The sequence below is a fragment of the Prunus persica genome, chromosome G4 (assembly GCF_000346465.2).
Source record: "Prunus persica cultivar Lovell chromosome G4, Prunus_persica_NCBIv2, whole genome shotgun sequence".
NCBI lineage: Eukaryota > Viridiplantae > Streptophyta > Magnoliopsida > Rosales > Rosaceae > Prunus > Prunus persica.
This window is the reverse complement of record NC_034012.1, coordinates 476,098-497,654: the sequence shown is the minus strand read 5'-3', so window position 1 is coordinate 497,654 and position 21,557 is coordinate 476,098. Positions and strand designations below refer to the sequence as shown.

Here is a 21,557-nt window from a genome sequence, read left to right as displayed (position 1 = left end):
TCTTTTAAGTTTACTAGTTTATGTACACTCCTTGAATTTGCACTTTGACGTATGCCATGAAATCACTTTGTGTTGCACTGTCCAAGCTAATTCATGGAAAAGTTACCACTTCCATTCTTGCATACTTCATGTTACTAAAAAGAAAACAGAAAAGATCCATGGAAGAGGGAAAAAATTTGTACCAGACAGAAACCAATTAGTTTTAAATAGATTCAAGCTTTACATAGACATCGTGTACTGTTCTTTTCCTTCTTTTTTGAATCAAATCTACAATTGGTCATCACTTTACAGGTTGAAACCCTATCTATGGGGAGTGACTCTGGAGATGAAACGGCATCTTACTCCCAGGTAGATGATGGGGTTGTACAGAATAATGTGATTCATGTTGACCAAAATGCTGGTGATGATACTAAAAAAACAGTAAATGGATGCTAGATTGTTGCAGGTTCATTTAATAACTATTTTACATCACGTGCAGGAGGAATGCTGCAGAGACATGTACATATCAAGCAACAACGACAAAATAGAAATCCAATCGGAGGTGAAACATGAACGTCGTTATCTGAAATCAGGTGATTTACATAAGGAAAACAAATGTATTATGGAGATCAGTGAAGACGTTGAGAGGAAGGCTTTGCAAGCTAAATTGGACAAAATGGTTAAGGACTTGGAGGAGGTCAGATTACTCAATAGCCACTTTCAAGAGGATCGGCTATTACAGTTGTTTCACCAGAAACAGACTGAAATAGTCTGTGAACAGGTTGAGATGGAGACAGCAAACACAATTCTTCATTTACAGGAAGAGGTTGCTGCCCTTCAGTTTGAACTTGATGAGAGATTACAATGCATGATTCAGGAAAATAAGGTACTGAAAAACACCATTGCAGCTAAAGAGGATGAGATAAGGTCACTGAGTGTGGAGTGGGAAAAGGCAACCTTTGAAATAACAAGATTCCTCCAAGATGGTTCTAGATCCCTCAAAAATGCCTCCAGCCAAATAGAAAGTATCGGTTGTTCATTTCCTCAAGCTAATGTTTGTATTAGTGAAGATGTCCAGAGGGCTGCCAAAGTTTGCATGGAAAAGGAAGAAACAATTGAACTACTACAAAAGAGTTTGGAAGATGCTCAAAAGATGGTAACAGAAATGGGACAGAAGTTAAGTTCCTTGAAAGGAGCAGCAATTGCTTTAAGTGAACTCCAATATCTGGATAATGATGAAACCAAAGAGGAAATTTCCTTCTGCATGCGGTTGGATGAGCAGACCAACATGGTAGAGATGCTAGAGAGGAAACTTATATTCAAGGAAACTCAGGTCAAAGAAGCAGAAAATTGTGCCAATGCTGCATTCCTTGTAATAAAATGGCTTACGGATCAGAAGGTGACAGACAAAACAGAGAGAAACATTCCCATCTCAATACTATGACACAAAAGTAAATGCTTTAGGACGAGAAGATGTCATTATTGAAATTGAGTTGGCCAGGTTAGGAATATTGGAGTCTGAGAATGCTATCGAAGCATTTTATGCAGATACAGAAATGCATATAGTGGTCCTTGAGACCAACATCAGTGAAGTTTCTGATGAATGCAACGAGTTGGTTCAAAACTTGGTAAGTGAACGTGAAATGAGGAAGAAATATATGGAGTTAAGAGAGCATTCCAAAGTTTCTCAGTTTTGTACAGTTGAGTCGCTTTCGTTAGAAGCACACAAGTATCTGAAGTCTAAAGATATTTATCACATGATTCTTGAAATAAAAAATGAGCTCACTGTAGCAAATGGTAGATTGAAAATTACTGAAGATTTCATTTACACAAAAGTAAATGTGTATGATTGCCCTTCAGCAGACAAAAGTTTAGAAGATGAAGATGAATGGAGTACTGATAGTACTACGTCAAGCTGTGATTCTTCAACCGAAAGTTTTGCTTCTGGAAACAAATTGTGGGCATTAGAAGGGCAAATGGGGGACCTGAAAGTTAAAGAACGCTCAGTACTTACAGTCTGCTGATCAAGATCCAGAAGAGTCAAAGTGGGTCTTAAAAACTTTCACGGACTCTAAAGGAGCAACATTCTGCCTGAAAAAGGAATTAGAGATGGCACTTGATGCTTTCAACAAACTATATGTTAGGCTAGCCACACTCATTAGCGAGTTGGACATTGGAGGTTGTTCTCAACCAGCAGGTATATTCTTTACTGAATATCTTACACTTTTAACGATCAGAAACATATATTAATCAAGGGACTTAATCAGCTCATATTGTATGCAGGACTGAAACAACTTGTTCCATTGTTTGAGTCAAGGACGGAGAGTTCTTATGGTTGTCATGCTACAAAAAAGGCACAACAAATTTTTTCTCAAATCATCCAATTCTTGCATTGTAAATTTGTGAGGCAACTATATGTTAGAAAGGATTAATAGTAGCACTGTCCTAACCAATCTTTTCTAAATAAGAGACTAAGTCAGCTAAATCACCGTTCTTATACTTTAAGTAACACTCTTGTGATGTGCAGGTAGTTTCTGATGAGAAGAGTGATTTTGCTAGTAGCTTCTTAACCAAAGCGCATGCAACAATAAAAGAAGCTGATGTTATGTTAAATGCCTTGACGGAAGCAAATGAAAATGCAAAAGAATTGACTGGCCTGTGGAAGCAAATTGGTGAGGAACTGATGTTAGAGAAAGCAAGCTTTATTGAAGAAGTTGAACATCTCAAAAATTCAGTACGTTTGAAAGAAAGAGAGAATGAACTACTGCAGGATCAATCTAATTTGGTGGAGATAGCAAAATCATTGTCTTTGCTTGAAAGAGTGTTTTATGCAATTAAAAAGTGAAGTGGAGGACAGTTTCAAAGCATTATATGCTGATACTTTTTTTATGGGAAGGGAGATACACTGCTTCATTAGCAAATCAAGATCATTACTAGAAGAAATATGCGCTGAGACATTGGAGAACAAATTTGCCATATTTGTCCTTCATCAGTGTCTCACAGGAGAGCTGATCCATAAAATACCATGCTTAAACGTTGGAAGTGGTTTCTGCTCCAGCTGACAGCAAGAAGGCCTTTCAATTACAAACAAGCAACAAAAAATGTGGTCAAGTTGTGAGGATGACATTGCACTTACTAGTAACATCTCCAAAGACAATAATGATCAAAGTGGAGTCACAAATTTGAAAGCTGGTGAGCTCAGTTTGTCCCGTGATAGTTTGATGCACGAGAATTTATCACTGAAGGAAGAACTGCAACGGAAAGATGCTCTACTGGAGGGCTTGTATTTTGATTTTAGAATGTTGCATGAATCAGCATCCAACACAATGGATATAAAGGATGAAACTGAATAGCTGATAAAATCTTTGAGCCAAATTCAGAATGAACTAAAAATAAAATATGCCAGCTTGATGACCTGCTGTTTCAACACAAAAAGCTCGAGGATCATCTTACTGATACTGAAAAGGCTCTGCTTTTATCAAATTCTAATCTTGAGCAGGCCAAAGATACAATACAATCAATACTCTTTCAGACCAAAATTTTGAGTTGAAAGTGCTTCTAAATGATCTCTATCTCAAAAATTCTGAGGCCAATGAACAACTGGAAGAGCAGAAGGAAATGGTGAAAGGTTGGGAAAAAGAAATTCTTCATTTGACTTCTTCAATGGAAACAAAATTACTCTGTCAAGTTGAAGGTATCGAGGATGAGTTGAGAAGGGTCATCAGCGAGAGAGACGGACTTCTTGAAGAAGTTGCGTCCCTGAACGATAAACTTGAGATGGCAAATGCAATATCCGATGAACATGAGGCTATCTCTATTGAAGCTCGCCAGGTATGTTCTTCAGGTTTTTTTCTTGTTCATTTGATAGCATAGTTATGATTGTCTGTTATTTTAAGCGTATAGCCGGGCGGCTATAATACATAAATAGAATATTTTAACCGTATAGCCGTAGGGATATACTCCATAAATAGCATATTTTAAAAGTATAGCCGCTAGGCGATACTCCATACATAAAATATTTTGACAGTAACGCCGCGCGGCTATACTCAATAACATAGAATATTTTAAACGTATAGCCGGGCGGCTATACGCTATAATAGAATATTTCAAACGTATAGCCGTGCATCTATACTCCATAAATAGATTATTTTATAAGTATGGCCGCGCGGCTATACTCTATAAATAGTATATTTTAAGAGTAGCCGATCGGGAATATTTTAAAATTTTAAAAATAAAAATATATTTATTTATTTTATGTTTTTGGCCCACTTCTTTATTTAATATATGTAATTAAGTAATATTTTAATTTTTTTAAATTACTATATTTATTTTTTCTTTAGTTATTATTTAAATATTTTACTGATTTTTTAAATTACTTAATAAATAGTAATTAATTAATTAATTAATAATCAAAATATAATATATTTAAAGAGTACTAGCCTCTCTGCACCCGCTTCCGCGCTTGCGAGAGGTTTTTTTTAAAAATAAGTAAATTTATTTTAGAATTAAAAAAGATAATGGGTAGTTGTGTTCCATAAAAATAGGATCCATTATCTGCTTTTTCTTTTTCTTTTAATTTTTTTAAATATGAAAAAGTGTGAATTTACCATATTATCCTCATTTAATTAATAATTTGAATTCTTAATGTTTGCATTAACCAAGAGCATTTTCTGGTATTTTGAATGTTTCACCATTCTCTACCTTTTGCTTTATATATATAGATAAGCTGTTTGAATATTCAAATTCATTTAAGGAAATAAGACTAAACAAGTAATAACTAAAAGCTAATTACTAATTATATTAATTAACTCAGAGTAAGGTAGTACTCAATTAAAACTATGAAGTAATTAGCGATTCCAAAGACAATTTTATCGTTATGAAAATTAAAGCCCAAAAAAAGTTCTAAAAAATTAATTAATTTTTATGAAGTTAATTAAAATATTTAATACCAATTGAAACTTCTTTGGTGAAAAACATATACTGAGGATTGAAAAATAAGTAAAACAGCTGAAAAAGTGGCCCATGCAGGTCTCGAACCTGCGACCTTCGCGTTATTAGCACGACGCTCTAACCAGCTGAGCTAATAGGCCAGATGATTTATCATTTTGAAATTTGAGATTATGTACAATTTTGATTTGTTGGACTAATCAGAAAAAATTTATAGCAGTTCCAGTTGATGAGAATGATTGGGCTGGGCCTATCACTCTTTCATTATTGGGTTGTTTGAACTCAGCATATGAAATCCAACGACTTTTAAAGACAAAAATAACCTTTGACTATCCAAGAGGGACACGGATGTCCCTCGTCCGTCTTTGATCTTTTCACCTTTGCTTAACGAAAGTGTGTAGTGAAAGAAACAATCGATCGAGGCAGAGCAGAGCCGAGACCCAAAACGAACCAAAGAGTGTCATTTAGTGCCTGTGAGGTCCAACAATGGCGGCAGATCTGGTGCTAGACACAGCCATCAGAGATTGGGTTCTCATCCCTCTCTCGGTGGTCATGGTTCTCATAGGTGTCCTCCGATACTTCGTCTCCAAGCTCATGCGCTCCAACCAAGTCCCCGATGCAAAAATCATCAAAGAAGGGTCTCTCTATCAACACTAACTATGCATGCTTACTAAACGCATCTATATATATTACTAATTCTCTATCTGCCTTTATCAAATTAAATTTTCTTTGCGAATTTCAGGCAATTGATTATTAGGGCTCGGAATTTACGTGCTGCTGCTAATTTCATACCTCCCAAGTCGTTTCGCGCTCGCCGGTTTTATTTCAGCAATGAGGTTTGATATTAATTCTCGCTGTAATTGCTATTTATGCAAGTAATTCCCCTAATAACACTCAAATTGACGTGCTTTTGTTCATCTTCAAATTATAAGCTGGAAAACAATTTTTATTTGTTCGTCTTGTTGATGAGTTGAGTTAGCATTAGGCGTTATGTAATTTGGATTGGAAATTTGAATCCACCATGGCAAGAATTCTCAACTTTGATTTATATGCTTCAGGGGTTCTTTTATAGCAGATGCTTTTGCTGAAACTAGCTTGTAGTCTGCTATTTGTTGTGTTACTCTGTTGATACTTAAGTCAAACACGTTGCACTGTGGCAGGAAAATGGGTTGTTAATTGTTCCCAAGGGTCAGGTACAGAATGCACAAGCGCAAATGTTCTCTGATCCCAACATGGCTATGGACATGATGAAGAAAAATCTGTCTATGATCATACCCCAGGTATTCAAATTGCTTGTGTTTTTATTGTAGTTTGGCTTGATTTTCTCAGATATGGTAACTGATATTTTTATGATCGCCTTTGTGTTGGCCAGACTCTTACTTTTGCATGGGTCAACTTTTTCTTTTCTGGATTTGTAGCAGGTAAGTTTCAATGCCTCTGAATCCAATTTTTCTGTTCCTATGTTATGCAACTGCTTTGTTACTTTGTATGGGATGTGAATCTTGCAAATACTCGAACTTGTGACTTCTTGCGTTTTGTGTTTTTTTTTTTTTTTTTCCAGTTGTGACTTCTACTCTTTTATGTCATTAATGTTCTTTCACCTTGGTGCTTCCATAAATTTGTCATCCTTCTTTCTTCTTCCCTTTCTGCTCTGCCTGTATGATAGATCGTTGTTCAATGTATGTATGGTTGTATTCACTAATATAAAGTGATACTATCATATGGTCAAGTTATCATGTTATATATTTGTTTCTTTTTCTTTTCCACAGCCAAAATACCCTTTCCTCTTACTCAAAGGTTCAGGTCAATGCTGCAGAATGGGATTGACTTAAGCACTGTTGATGTTAGCTATGTCAGTAGCCGCTCATGGTACTTAAAACAATTTCCTCCTCTTTGTTGTTTGCTTAACTGATTGTCTCAAATTATTCAAAATCTCTTTCTCTCAGGTACTTTCTTAATCTGTTTGGATTAAGAGGTTTGTTTAGTCTCATTCTGGGAGAAGAAAATGGTTAGTGCCACATTTTGTGATTATTTCATCATGATAGCTTTCATACTCAGAAATGCATGTTGAGCTTCTTTTCACACATGTAACACCGAAACTATGAGCTAGAATTTATGTACTCTAGGAGGTTGATAAACTAAAATAAAAACTTTTCTTATGCAGCAATGGATGATACTCAGCGTATGATGCAAATGAGTGGGTTTGGTTTTGATCCATCAAAGGTATGAACTTAATAGTTTTTTGTAATCCTCGAGGTTTAAGAGTCATTAATCTTAGAAAATTTCAGATGCCATTCTTTAGTTTCTTCGCAACCATTCTATTTATGTAATTTGGCCTGCTCAATATGATGAATGAAAAGAACTGATATCTAAATACATTTCATGAAAGTATCCTTTTTAGACCTTGGATTCTGTGCATTGTCATCGCTGTTGTTTTTTAAGTGCATTTGTTGTCAAGTCGTGTGAACGTTAAGGTCAGGGATTTTTCCTTTTGGGACAATAGGTATGCTGGGGCTTATATGTCGCCCAATTAACTTACTCACTTGACTGACAGTGGATGTGATCTCCTTAATTAAACTACTTAGGACCTGTTTGATAGCCATTTCAATTTTAGTTTTTAGTTTTCATTTTGTGTGCTAAAGTATAGAGGAACAAGAGGGAGAATGGAAGTGAGAATGAGAGTGGAGATGGGATTTAGAGGGAAGATGAGGGGAGGATGGGAGGGTGGAGTAACAAAAGTGAAAACTAAAACTAAAACCGAAATCTATTTGAAATTGTTTTCACTTTCAAGTTTTTATTTTCACTTTTATTACTCCTCCCTCTCATCATCTCTCTCATTCTCACTCGCTCCCATTCTCACTCCTATTTTCCTCTATACTCACACAAAAAATGAAAACTAAAAACTAAAATTAAAATGGTTATGGGCCCTTATTTATTATTTCTTAGATTGTGAAGCACCCATCACTTTGCATGATCAACTTTGGAAGAGAATGGACGGATGTGAACTGTCCCTAACATACTTCATATCTAACAAATGCGTAGCTGTATGAAAGTATTGGAGCATTACCTTATAATTTGTTAAATGTATGGCTTCACGTTTCGAGATAAAAACTCAACTCTAAAATAAAATCTAAAGCAATTTTTTTCTGTATCACCACTCCTAATCTGTACGGTTTTCCGTATTTGTTTAATTGGTCAGAGCTTGGGCGCTGAGAAGGACAGTCTTGACATAGTCCAGCATGATTGGGCCTTACCAAAATTTGAGCACCGTGCTGAAGCAGTGTTGAAGAAACTTGCCATTTGAAAAACCGAATCATGCAGTTGTCTGGCTGGCTCGGAAACATCGTTCTCTGCCTTGCGTGTTCCAGTCTTAGGTTTCTTCCATTCCCACCGGCAGGAAAGCCAGTTAGACTTAGACCTATGAAAAATTTAGGAACTTTTGAAAACCTTATTATAGTCTGTAGCAAGGTTAAAGTTGTTCTGATCGTTAAACAATGACACGCTTTGCTTGTTGTAGCTTGTATTGACTTCAAAAAATATTAAATTATTTTGAGATTCCAATTTTCAATTTTGCATCGCAGGAAATGTTTTCAAATCAAATATTGTGAGTGACTTATATACAACTCTCTATCCTATTATTTCAACATGACATGTTATATTTGTAAAAGAGTGGTTTAAGTAGTTTTATTATTATGTTTATGGATGCCATTGCCATGGATACAATTACTTTGCAAAAGAGGCTTTTGGAGTTGGTTAAAAAATAAAAGAAATAACAAAGTTGCTACTGGTTGGAATTATATTTTTCAAGGTTTGACGGAAAAGGACCCAAAGAAAAAAGTGCGTGCTATATTCTTTAACGAATATGATTAGCATGAATGTGGTCTGCAACTTTAAAGATTCACATTCACTCAGTACAAGAAGAAATAAGATTCAACTGAAGCAGAGCCGACAGCCGAGGTTTCCCCTTCCTTCCATGATCCATAGTCATTCATTCTCAGTGGCCGAAACTTCGGAAGTTTTGATTGATTGATATTTCTCTTGTCGATCCAAGCCCCACTTTGTATATATGGTGGCCTACCTGGACCTGCTGCTAAATTGAACATGGGAAAGAAAGAATCAATCAACCAAGAGGAAAATACACTTGAAAAAGAACGTGCGGGGGTATACAAAAAGTGTGGAAAAGAAATATTAAAAAGATGTTTGCCTAAGGGTTGCAAATTGCAATTCCAAAATATACAAGTCATGAACATTGAGAAGAAACGTAATTGTTCCATTCTTCTTATATCTCTTCTTATGTCACTTATCAAATAGAGAGGGAGATAAAAATACAAAAGGAATAAAACGGAAATAAGGAAGTATTTCTCCATAAACACATGTCAAGATGATAAGAAAAAACATAAAGAAGTTACCTGAAGCTAGTTAGTTTCTGATTGAGCTAGCTAGCTCTCAATCAATTAGACCACTTGGTTCTTGTTGAAAAGAAACACTTGTTCTGATTGTGACGTTTTTGGTGATTGATTGGGATTTAAAAGCTCCATATGGAATGGACCAATTAAAACTTGGTAGTTACGTATAAAACTCAACACCCTTCTTACATTGCCAAAGGCAATCATGTTGAAAGCGGCAATTTAGAAGAAAAATTTATATATAGAGATTATATATAAGATTAAGCGCAAGTATGTGACTTGAGAAATTTTTTCAAATCAAGTTAATTGATGGATTAAAAGTACTTAACTTATTTAGAAAATAAATATTTTAATTTTTAATTTAAAAAAGTAGTCTTTCTCCTTTTAAATCATCCTCCGCGCACGTTATATAAATTTGGAACGTAAAATCTTTCGTGCGTTTCGATCTTATATATTAGTAAGGGAAATAGTACGTCCTACATTCTACTTTGGACAATTGCGTATGGGCAAAGGAGATTGTTTTTCCAGCATGGCCAAACTCAAGCTTACGTGTATGACACCTACACTACACACACTAACCGGAGTCATGGAATTATTGACCAGCCGTTGACGCATGGGTTCCACCTCCCCAGAGGAACTGCGCTCAGTTGTCCCGTCCTTTGTTCTACCTTTTCTACTTGTATTAAGAAGCCGTGCCATGTCGACTACTGACTGGTCCAATTGTTTATTGTTGTCATCACTCATCACACTAATTTTAGCGGGGTCCATTTGGTGGGACACTCCCCACCGTCCCCTGCTCTTTAGCCTTTATCAAACCATTTCCCTTTGGGTTATGCTAGGGAGCCGGGGACGGTGGGGAGTGTCCCACCAAATGGTCTCTAATAGAGGTGGAGTCCACCAATACAATGGGTCCCACACTCTATTAGAGAGTTGGTACACAAGTTGGTATCTAAAGTTGGTCTCCCTAGCATTTTCCTTTCCCTTTGCTGCACATTCGCTGTTACAAATTAGGGAGGAAAACGATGTACATATACCCTTTATAATTCTTTATTTTCGTTTTATTGTCTTATTTTTTTTTTCTCTTTTTTCATAAATAATGTGACAAAATTATACCACAAAAGGAGCGATGAAACCAGATTAATGAAGTCTTTCTCCCCTCTCGGAGTCCATCCAACCTGGACATATTTAATCCCGAGATTGCTAATAACAAAATACAAAATTAGTAATGAGATGAAGTTAACCTGACTTAATCTAATACTAATACACATCACGGGAAATGATTATTTACATTACAAGGTTACAAGGGGGGGCATGGCATGGATGAATTTCATGACGCACAAGTCGAGGCGAGGCATGATGGATCGTTTGCTTACTTACTTTCGTCCAAAATTCGAGTCACTCTATACAAGAGAATATTATACGTATCTCAAAATTATTATTATAGAGATCCACAAAAACATAGTAAATTCTTATTGGATCTTTCAATGACGAATATGCCCTTTACTTGGCTATGGTGTAGCACCTATAGCTGCCCGGAGTACCTAATATTGATAAGGGTAGTATAGTACGTTCGCAGTTGACGATATAATCAGAGCGATGAGTGTAATCCAGCAAGGCAAATGAGACGGATGCAAGTGGGTCCGGAGTCACGAGTATCCGACCTGGAAAGCATCAACAGCAGGACCCACTGGGCCCTCGCAGCCCTCATCTTTATAGAAAGGGCGGTTGCCAAGGCCAAGCGCAATGGGCTCAAAGGATGGGAAGGTTTGCCACGGCAGCGTTTTTTATTTGTTTTGCATGTGGGTCCACATGGAATGGAGGGCCCATGGGACGGTGATGATCGCAGTTGGTGATGTTGGGTCCCACCCTGAGGCACCACGCACCGGCCTTGATACGTTGTTTTCTTGTGTTTGGCTCGCGTCCATTGGATGGATGATCGATCAAGAAGTTGTTTTTTGGTCCCAAATTCAATTCTCTCCAAAGTGATTATGATGAAGAATGAATGTGAAACCTTAAAAATGGTAAACAAATTTTTGACTAGAATAGTAAAAGCTGCCACCCTCTTTTTAACCACTAAACGACACTACCATCAAGTTTGTACCCTCTGCTTTAATTTGTCTACTAATCCTGTGCATTCGATTAATTAATCAATTAATCAGAGCTAGTGACAAAATTGAATTATATTGCAGAGTCTGTGCATTCCTCATGCCCCCGTCCTCCATGCCACGCCTATTCAACATTGAGTAGGAAAAAAGAAAAAGAAAATATGCATTATCACCGATTGTATACAACCATCATATAATTAATCGTACAATTGGTCGTGTAGAGAGAGAGAAGTCTTTGTATTTTTTAATTTACTTTAGTTGAAATCCTAACTCTTGTCTCAAACTTTATTCTATTCTCTTGTATAATATAAGTGCGGAAAATTAGATGAATTTAATTTAGTCTAATTCTATTGCATCTTGTGTAACGTTTTTAGTTTGCAAAAGCAATGTTGGAACACTCACTCACTCACTCATACTAAAAAAAGAAAAGAAGACTTTTAACCGAAATTAGGCTAAGCTTAGTGATAGGGCCTACTAACTAAGACATAAAAAAAGAAATAGAGGGCACAAGAACATGAGTGCATGATGGCCAGTCACCTACATGCCCTACTGCACAAAACATAGAAAAACCAATTCAAAAGAAAGATATGATGCTGATATGAGAAATGGCCTCCACCATTTGCCATTCCAATTCATTCATTGTCTACAAAGCTATTTCTATTACAAAATATACTTATAAAATCTGAAGGAAAAAAAAACGCCAAACCAAAAACATTTACAACTAGACAAGTTAATGTCCTTTAATTTGTGTCAGGGACCATGAGGTGTCAAATTGCCAAAAGATTCTTCAAGTGCTCTCTTTCTCCTATTCTTTTTATTTTATTTTTTATTTTTATAAGATTTAGGCATTGAGGCACTCACACATCTATCTATATATAGCTCTCACACTGATCATTTCTCTCACTCACTAGCAATTAAGCACTCTTTACTCACCCCTCCCTCCCATATCTTGATTCTTCAAGCATTCTATTTTCCCAGTTTCTGTTCAAGTTTCATTACCCTTTGCTAAAGCAATGGCCACTGTTGAGGTAATGCGAGCTCATCCATATAGACACAATATCTCTGTTGCTTTTCTTGGTGCTCTTTGGTTTAAAAAAGAACCCATCTGCATATACATATATGTGTGTGTGTGTGTGTGTAGACCTGACATATTATTTGCTACTGATTTGCATACAAGTATAAAGCTTGGAAGTTGATGGATCGACCCATGTCGAAAACTTAGGATTTTATGTAATTTATGTTATCATGCAATATTAGCTTCTTAACATGAAAATATGAGTGATTTTTTTCTTTTACAAAACTTGATTTTGAAGGTTGCACCAGCAGCAACGTTGCAAGAAAATGAGGCAAAGACAGTTGAGGTGATCAAGACTGAAGAGAAAACCCCGGAAGAGCCTGTGGCTGCCGCACCAGCTGCTGTCACTGAGTCTGAGGCTGCAACCACCGAAGAGCCAAAGGAAACCACACCAGTAGAAGCAGAAGCAGAGGCAGAGGCACCTGCTGCTCCTGAAGCTGAAGCTCCAGTTCCAGCTGAAGTTGAGACCAAGGAGGTGGCAGAGGAAACCAAGGCTGCTGAGGCTGAGGCAGAGGAGCCAGCAGCAACAGAAACAGAGAAAACAGAGGCAGAAGAGCCCAAAGAGGTCACAGCAGCGGAGCCTGTTGCTGCTGTTGCTGAGGAGACCAAAGAAGAGACCACTGAAAGTGCTGAGACACCAGCAGCTCCTCCAGTAGAGGAAGAGAAACCAGAGGAAACTACCACAGATGTTCCGGTCGAGAAGACTGAGGAGTAGAAGATTTATGACATCATCATCATCATCATCATCATCAGAGAAGTTTGTTTGTGGGGGTTATTTTCTAAGTTGCATGTCCAATTTGGTCAGCTTCTTAGCTACATTTATATTTTGGTTTTTAGTTTTAAATTAGTGGGGTTTGGCATTTGGAATCTACCCTTATTTTAAGCTTTATATCATATATGTTCAAGACGATGGCATGCATGGTGTTAGATTGAAGTAAGTGGAATTGGTGTGAAGAAGAGATGTGATTTCTGTTAGTTTTGAATAATATTTATTTATGCACTTATAATATTCTTGTTTGTTTTGCTGTATCTTTTTTCTTCTCGCCCTTGTTGGAATTTTTGTAAAAGTTTTGGCCTTCTTTATGCCAATGTTGGTATGAGCCTGCACCTCAAAGAGAGATCATGATGACCCTCTTTTATTTCTACCAACAAAGGTTAAGAGCTCGTTAAGGAGGCGCAAATAATAGAACATCAAAAGGCTTAACTCACACACACATGAGAAAGTGGAAATTAGAAATTTGGCTAGAATCATTAAGAAATTTCACATGAATAAGTTGGAAAGTTTTTTTTTAAGAATAAATTGAGTACACTACCGCTATTGTGAATGTGTGTTTTTGCAGGAAAAGTGTAGGATCAACATGCATAAATAATATTACCGCCTGCATGCTGTGAAGCCTGTAATTGTAAAGGCTCAGTACTGAGCAGCAAATGGGCATCCGGAGAGTAGTTGACTCAACCCTCTCGCGTCACGTAAGGCCGACGTAGCGCCACTCCTCTCCGACCAAAAAACATGCATACCAAAACTAAAATGAGATGCGCATTACACCAATATATACAAGTTTCTTTGATTACACACAAACTCAAAAATACTTCAATGAGGAAAATAATTGGCAACCAAAATGAGGCCAGAGACGGGTAAATCTTTGTATATAGACTTGCATGCCATTGCATCATATCTGAGTGTACTAACATGTCATGAAATAAACGTCCGTTAAGCAGCGAAATTTTCTTATTTCTTGCCTCCCAATTTATTTATAGCTATACCCTATATAGACAGTTGACAAAAATAGCAATGACACTGCAAACCTTCAACAAAGAAAACACTAGCATAGTCCTTTCTAACATTAGTCAAATGACAAGGCGATGACGGTGTCCTATAATCTGTACAATCTGAGTAACCAAGTCCTTTTTATGTGCAGTCCAATCCCCCTTTTACCCCAAAATGCAAATGCAACTACTAATATATCACCATGTCCCAAAGCTACTGCCAACATGTTCTTGGGTGATGATGTTAAGGCGGTCTTGCATGACAGCCATAGATGGATAAGTTGGGAAACACAACCGGTAAAAGCATGTATGAGACGAAGGCAGACGGCTGTACGGCTCTGAGGACTTGTAAATGTAAAGCCGAGAGGCCAAACCACTAAACCCCTCAACTGGAAGATACTTCACAGAGGTCCAAAAGAAGAGAAGAACCTTTTTCTGCTCTGCGGACATCTCCCCGACAATCTGCACAATTTTTAAAGAAACTAATTTAACCACATAACAAGCTAGCAACAAATACTCATATTTATATTGCTATAAGCTGATTATGCAGCATCCAACTACCCCCAGATTAACAAGGTCAATTGTTTCAGTTCTATGCTCAAAGCTTTACCAAAACAAAGCAACTTTTAGCTGCTTTTCCTGTCTTTCAATCATGCCTACATCAACCACGTAGTATAAAATGATCCCAGCTGCAAATGAAGTTTGAGGAACGGATGCTTTAATATCTAGTAGCAGTGCTAAATAACTAATTGGATAGTCCAAAAGCCACCAGAATGTACTTTAAGACGATTCATCATGTTGGCCCATTGTGAGTTGAAAATTCTGATTTTCTAACATTTCATTACGCCTTCTTATGTTCCATGATATTAGATCTATATAGACTTCTTTATTCGGTCAAAGCATCTATGAAGATTAAGAAATCTAGACATCAGAGCAAAAAGAGGAAGGAAAAAAGTGCAGTACAAAGATGATCAAGCAACTTCAGGCAAAAGCAGCATATAATAGATTTTATACCACTGTATTTAAAATACCATAAGTTGCCTACACGAGGCCCGACAGAAACAAAAAAGTGACAATTTAAATAACTGCATAAGTAAAAAACGTTTTGCTCCATAACTTCAGTGTAAAACAGTAAAATTTATTAAGGTACTTTATAACCACAACCAAAGAAAATATAAAGATGCAGTCTATCTGGAAATCAACTCCTATCCTCAAGTCCTCAGCCAATTTCAGCAGGAACATAATAAACACAGATTTATTAGTCACCCCATTGTTAATTCAAAACCATCCTGTTGCATGCTTTCATTAATTTGAAAATCAAATCATGCACACAAGCAAAAGCTTCCATGACTGATCTCAGTTAACAATTAAACCAAACTGGTTCACTAAGACTATTTTCTATTTTTTGAAAAAGGAAACAAGATTTTATTACAAAATTCAATAAAGTACAAAGGTGATCAAGATGACCACAAGAAAATAGTAAAGCAAAGGAAAGCAGAAAACGAAACAGGCCCCTGCACACCCATCATGAGATCACCCCATTGTTAATTCAAAACCATCCTGTTGCATGCTTTCATTAATTTGAAAATCAAATCATGCACACAAGCAAAAGCTTCCATGACCGATCTCAGTTAACAATTAAACCAAACTGGTTCACTAAGACTATTTTCTATTTTTTGAGAAGGAAACAAGATTTTATGACAAAATTCAATAAAGTACAAAGGTGGTCAAGATGACCACAAGAAAATAGTAAGGCAAAGGAAAGCAGAAGACGAAACAGGCCCCTACACACCCATCATGACAAGGGTATGTATAAACTAACTCTAGAAAACAAGCGGGTCGCTGCTTTCCAATCTAGCCAAATATTCCTAAAAGACAGGTCTCTAAAGTCTGGAAAGTTAAGACTATTTTCTATGAGTAACACTGCTTGGCAGTTTGTCCCCAAAATTTTAGTGTGAAAAATATGTTAACTTAATACGTGAAAAAAAGTAAATATATAAGATACATAGATAAACAAATAAAATAAACAAGACGCAAGTTAGATTTCTTTTTTGTATAATTCTTCGTTGATTCAACTAATACAGCCCAGAAAAGCCAAGCATCCCCAGTAACATATACACATCAATATCTCAACCCAAATAGTAGTAGAGCGACAAATGAAGTCAATTCAACACCAGAAGTTTCCACATACATACACTAACCAATCTCCTTGGGAACTTAATTTTGTACATTATTACTTCAACTATATGGGATTATAATGACTACACACACACACTCAAAAGGAAAACCTGACACTCTTCTTTACCAAGAAAGGGCACTCATCTTCGATCAAACAATGCCATACATAGAAGGTATAAGAAGAAATCAAAGACAAGCATGACATTTAGGTTTCGTTTTGATTTAAATCTAGGAACTTTAGTTTACGTATCTTTCTTTGGCACTAGACTTTAGTCAATTTTTATAGTTAAATTGCTTGAATATGATGTTAACAATAAATAAAAGCTAGTATTTATATACCCAAAAAAAACATGAAACTTATATGATTCATTGTAACCAGTCATTTTGACTTCATGATATCATACTCTAAGTAGGCATTTAAATCCAATTCAATTATCTTGTATCTTGTTTTTTTTATGGTTCTTCCACTCAACATAAGTTTATTGTTAAAGTCCAAATCCATATTTTTAAATCCTTTCATCAAAATGGAGCCTTACATTGTGATCTGCAAGAAACTTCCCTTATTTGAAATGCGCAGCATCTGATATCCAAGGACACAAGTCTCACAAAACTCATGTTTGGTTTGTGCTCTGATGCTTAAAGGCGTTTCATAAATTATTTTCCTGCATTGAACAAAGGTTTTACATTTTTATTTTATTTTTTCTCTACGTCTTTATTTGCCCAGCAAGTAAACAACCCAAGACAAATAAAAAAAAATGCATATTCATGTGATAAATTCACTATCACATACATATGTAGCTGTTTCTTCATGTCTAGGTTTTGAAGAGCATAGATATTAACCATCCCCCAATAGAAAAATTCGTATGATAACAAACAAATCTTATGTGTACTTTCAGCAGGTAAGTAGTGAAGAAGCTGTATAGAAGGAAGGGGAAAGCTAAGAGAAGACAAGCACATTCAGTGCTAATAAAACCAAAATCAAGCAAGCATACCTGCCAGAACCAAAGTATTTGAGGATCGGTCTCTTTGTAGCCATTGTACTCAGTATGAGCCTTCCAATCGTCAACACTAATAGCACTTTCACTTCCGTGCAGCATCCAATCAAGATCTTCTAGTTCTAAAGTTCGGAAAAAGAAACTCTGGAGCCTTGAGCTACATAGAATATCAGTAAAACCTTGCGCAAATTGAGACACCTGCTCAGAGATAGATGTGACAAAGCGATGCTGAATTAGATAATTAACATATTCCTCCCTGTTCTTGCTGTTCACAATTTTGCTTTTCCCACCAGGGCAAAGCTCCACAGTTTTCCTGGCTCCTAACTCCTCCACCTCTCTAACAAATGTCAATCCTAAAGCATCTGAATCAATAAACTCGGCATCCATTTCGAGTATCTGCTTGCAACTATTATACAAGAACGGATCAGCATCTCGTATGTCTTCCAAAGATAAATCTAAAGTTCCAGCCAGTTGCTGGAAAAACACACGATCAAAGACAATGCCGACTTGCACTTTATGCATCAAAGCTAACGCAATCACCCGGCCAGCAAAGGTGAAATACTCGAGGTGCAGAGGATCCACCTTAGATGCTGCAACAGAAAAGATGCATAAACTGAAAATAGTTCTCTTACAGAAGGAGTTATTTCTGTCAGATGATATATGTCAGAATCTGCTATAGCCAAATACAACACAATAGAACTACAAGTTATTAATGATTTGTAGCAATTTTCCTCCCAGGAAAGCATAACCTGAAAATTACACGCAGGAAAAGCACTAGATTCGAAACTGCAAAGTAATGCTAAAGTGGCAAATTCCATGAAATTGGAATAGTGATCAACAAGTGAGCAGAATGATGGCCTTCCATTGTCTGCCTATAGGGCAACCAACAATAACACCAATACTGAGGACCAGACTGGCAATCCTTGTTATCTGTTAGTCATTTCTTATTATAAATATTTCTCAATTCTGAAAAACTTTAAGCACATTAAAAATCTTGGAGTCGACTTAACCAAAACAAATTCACAGAAGGCGATATCACCATTCTACTGGTCAAAGTCTTAACCTCAAGGTAAATTAACTACAATGCCAGCACCATTCAGCGAGATCAAACAAAGTAATAAGCTCTCTCTCAAACAAGCACAACTGAGACATGTTTCGTGATTTTGATAAACAACACAAAATCTAAGCATTGGTGTTTCATCATATCTATCAACTTACCAAGACTGTAATGTCTGTCTGCAATTTGGAACTTATATGCCCAAATCTTGGGTCGATACCATATCATATTTCAACACTCATCTATATGTAAATGCTATAAAAGGATTTAGTCAACCATTTCCATCGAAAAATGTATTTTTGATGTTCAAGAACACCATATATTAAAAGGGCATAGTAAGCACACCTGGATTAGGATAGAACCTTCTATGATCATGAGGGCATGCAACAAAAAGTGCATTTTGTGGATTAAATATGGCCTGGCATACCAAAAAGAACCACTCCCGCAGTACACCTGGACCTGTAGCTTCCTCATTTTTGAATTCCATAAATAAACCACCGTGCAATGACTCAGGTTCCGCGCGTCCTATGTACTCAAATGATTCTGCCAACAATTGAGACCTATCAATGAGCATCTCATGCAGCTCCTCGTAGTCTTCTTTAACATCAGGGAACATCATCATTGCCAAATGCCTCCGAGACTCGAAATCAAGCAAATCTTTGTGCTGAATAAGCCACTGATGATCGTCACTTCGCTTTGCACATTTGACAACAAGTGCACATAAAGAAGCCCTTCTAAGCCTCAGAATATTCTTGAGTTGTTCTTCGCCGCCCTGATAAAGTATACAAATTCCACTCAACTCCTTCAAAATGGACAGATACTGTGACCATCCAGAATGAACAATATCACCCTCCCCCTTTCCTTTCCCAGCCAAAAACTCTCCCATTTTTCCAAGGCATTCATCCATTTTTAGGAGCAAATCAGCCTGTATGTCACGCAGAAGCTCAATCTCTTCCCCATACAAGGGATGCTTACAAGCCTTCCCTTTCAAGGATGCAGAAATAGGACCGAAACACACTTGCTGCTCAACTGCAGTACGCAAAGGGAGCAAGAATGCCTTAAAATCACTTACATCATCCGACATCGGCCTGCCACAAGTAGGAAACTCCATACTCAGTAACAAATCCCTGGACAAGATAGTTGCCAGCTCACTAACAAATGGAGATATCTCCTTCAACCCACCAATCAATACCTCAACACTCTCCGATTCCTGCAAATTTCCAACATTTTCCAACAAGGAACCAAGGGCGCTCCGGCACAGTAGGTACAGGGGGTCCTCCTGCCCTAATCTCCTAAGAAACTTACAAAACTCTAACACTATAGGCGCGCAGTGATTATGCAAGTGTTTGGGCAACAAAGTAGGGTAGTTATTCAGAAAATACTTTATCGAAGTTTCGGCGACCGTTTTGTTACCTGGAAGAGTAGAAACATACAGCATCAGCAGTGCCAAGGGGGCCGAGGACGGGACGAAGACCTGGAGATGGCTAACCCCAGAGTCGTTCTTCTCCTTCTGAGCCATGGCCAAGTACTGGCTCATCCGGCTCTTGATGTATTTCGATGGTTCGTGAACCACTTCACCTCGGCACAACCGAAATGCTGTGGTGACTATGTCCTCCAGGACTTGCCACGCCTGGGGGTGGTCGGTGCTTCGCAAGCGCCCCACCAGTTGCAAACTGGCGTCGTTTTGGATGGAGCACTCGGCCAGTGACTGCTCCCACTGAAGCTGTTTGCCTCTGTAAATAAGCCTCTGCTCGAAAACCGGAATGCCGGTGATCGTTTGGATGCGCTCGTGCAGCGATTTCACGGTGTCGTGAGCGTAGGCCTGGATTACAAGATTGTTGCCCCCCGACATGGTTCTGATGAAGAATTGGAGCATGGCTCGGGACCGAGTCGACTCGGGGTGGGTGGACTCGCCGTGAGAGGTCGATCGGGCATTGGGAACCCTGGAATTGAGGTGGTCGGTGTTGCCTGAGGAGTGAGGGGGGTTGGCGGCGCCGTTGGACGACGAATCGACGGCGTTGGGCTCGTCCTTCCTCATTCTGACGTGTACTAGGTCAGAGAGAACGGCGTCGTCCTCGTCGTCGGAGAAGGTGGGCCCGCCATAGTCGTCTAATTTGCGCTTGGAGGACAATCGCTGATGTAGTTGATCCACCGCGGCGGCGACGGCGGCAAGGGCTGTGCTGTCGCTGCGCTGGTAGGCGCAATCGACGGTGCTGGTGGTGGGGCTCCCGGTGATGGACATTTACAGGTGGGGCCCACCTGCCAGCCGGTTCCTGGAAAAATTCAAGCGCACGGTGGGCGTGGGTGCATGGAATCGCAGCCGCTATGGGAAGCAAATCGCGAAAATGAAAAGCAGAATAAAATTAAGGGTGAGTGTGTGTGAGAAGAAACGCGAGGGGAATTGGGGAAGACAATGATCGGGAAGGGGTCGTCTCACGTCTGGGCTTCACAGCCGTCATCTACAAAGACTGTAATCCCACGCTATTATATATTTCTTTATATATATTTTGATTTATTTAATGTTTGTCTTTCAATTCAATTGAATTACAAAAATGCCCTCTGTTCTCTAGTTCTGCTACTTTAACTTAGGTGTTCAGCGAGTCGTGAAAGGCGTTTCTGAAACTTAACGAGCCAGTCAAGCTGATTTTTAGAGCAAGTTCTACTTATAGCTCTTAACAATTGATATCGGAGTCGGGTTTTGTCATGTAACGCGAGCGATCTTTATAGTCTGGATTAAGAGAGCTTAAGCCAGTTTTTAAGTGCAAATTCTACTTATGGGCATAATAATTGGTACACATTAAAAAATTTAGAGTCCCAATTTTGTTAATGTGGTACATTTTCTAACTTGTAAATCCATTAAAATCAACAAATACAAATTGGTTTAAATTTTAAAAAAGAGGGGCCCGAAGAAAACAAAGGAAAAGAAAAGGCTGGAATGGTAAAGAGGTGGGTATAAGGGCTCTAACTAGTAACTGTATATGCATAATGTATAACGTATGTATGTGCGTGTAAACTGTACAGGAGACGTGGGTTCTTCTTCCTGTTACT

General features: G+C 37.9%; 3 protein-coding genes, 1 long non-coding RNA gene, 1 other non-coding gene and 1 pseudogene across 6 annotated transcripts; 3 read left to right on the top strand and 3 right to left on the bottom strand.

The window, feature by feature from the left end:
- LOC18778698 lies at positions 57-3,852 on the top strand (annotated as a pseudogene).
- TRNAI-AAU lies at positions 4,996-5,069 on the bottom strand. Its single transcript has one exon. It is a non-coding gene; the product is annotated as a tRNA-Ile (tRNA).
- LOC18778935 (ER membrane protein complex subunit 3) lies at positions 5,261-8,494 on the top strand. The gene is made up of 8 exons (XM_007211854.2): positions 5,261-5,564; positions 5,669-5,762; positions 6,087-6,206; positions 6,299-6,347; positions 6,696-6,795; positions 6,873-6,934; positions 7,091-7,149; positions 8,126-8,494. The coding sequence occupies exons 1-8, from the start codon at positions 5,413-5,415 to the stop codon at positions 8,228-8,230; spliced, it is 741 nt and encodes a 246-aa protein (XP_007211916.1). The 5' UTR covers positions 5,261-5,412; the 3' UTR covers positions 8,231-8,494.
- LOC109948873 lies at positions 8,755-9,525 on the bottom strand. Its single transcript, XR_002271331.1, has 2 exons — positions 9,336-9,525; positions 8,755-9,013 (listed from the first exon to the last, which is right to left on the bottom strand). It is a non-coding gene; the product is annotated as an uncharacterized LOC109948873 (long non-coding RNA).
- LOC18781341 (fruit protein pKIWI501) lies at positions 12,070-13,535 on the top strand. The gene is made up of 2 exons (XM_007212112.2): positions 12,070-12,465; positions 12,751-13,535. Exons 1-2 carry the CDS (start codon positions 12,451-12,453, stop codon positions 13,225-13,227), a joined length of 492 nt encoding a protein of 163 aa, XP_007212174.1. The 5' UTR covers positions 12,070-12,450; the 3' UTR covers positions 13,228-13,535.
- LOC18778739 (E3 ubiquitin-protein ligase UPL5) lies at positions 14,100-21,026 on the bottom strand. Of its 2 annotated transcripts, XR_002271061.1 has the most exons (4): positions 18,855-20,993; positions 17,450-18,042; positions 16,994-17,119; positions 14,628-14,741 (listed from the first exon to the last, which is right to left on the bottom strand). XR_002271061.1 is itself a non-coding variant. In XM_020561394.1 (3 exons), exons 1-3 carry the CDS (start codon positions 20,749-20,751, stop codon positions 14,478-14,480), a joined length of 2,754 nt encoding a protein of 917 aa, XP_020416983.1. In that variant the 5' UTR covers positions 20,752-21,026; the 3' UTR covers positions 14,100-14,477. The 2 variants fall into 2 exon arrangements, 1 of the variants encoding a protein (XP_020416983.1); XM_020561394.1 differs by lacking the exon at positions 16,994-17,119 and having other exon boundaries at positions 14,100-14,741; positions 18,855-21,026.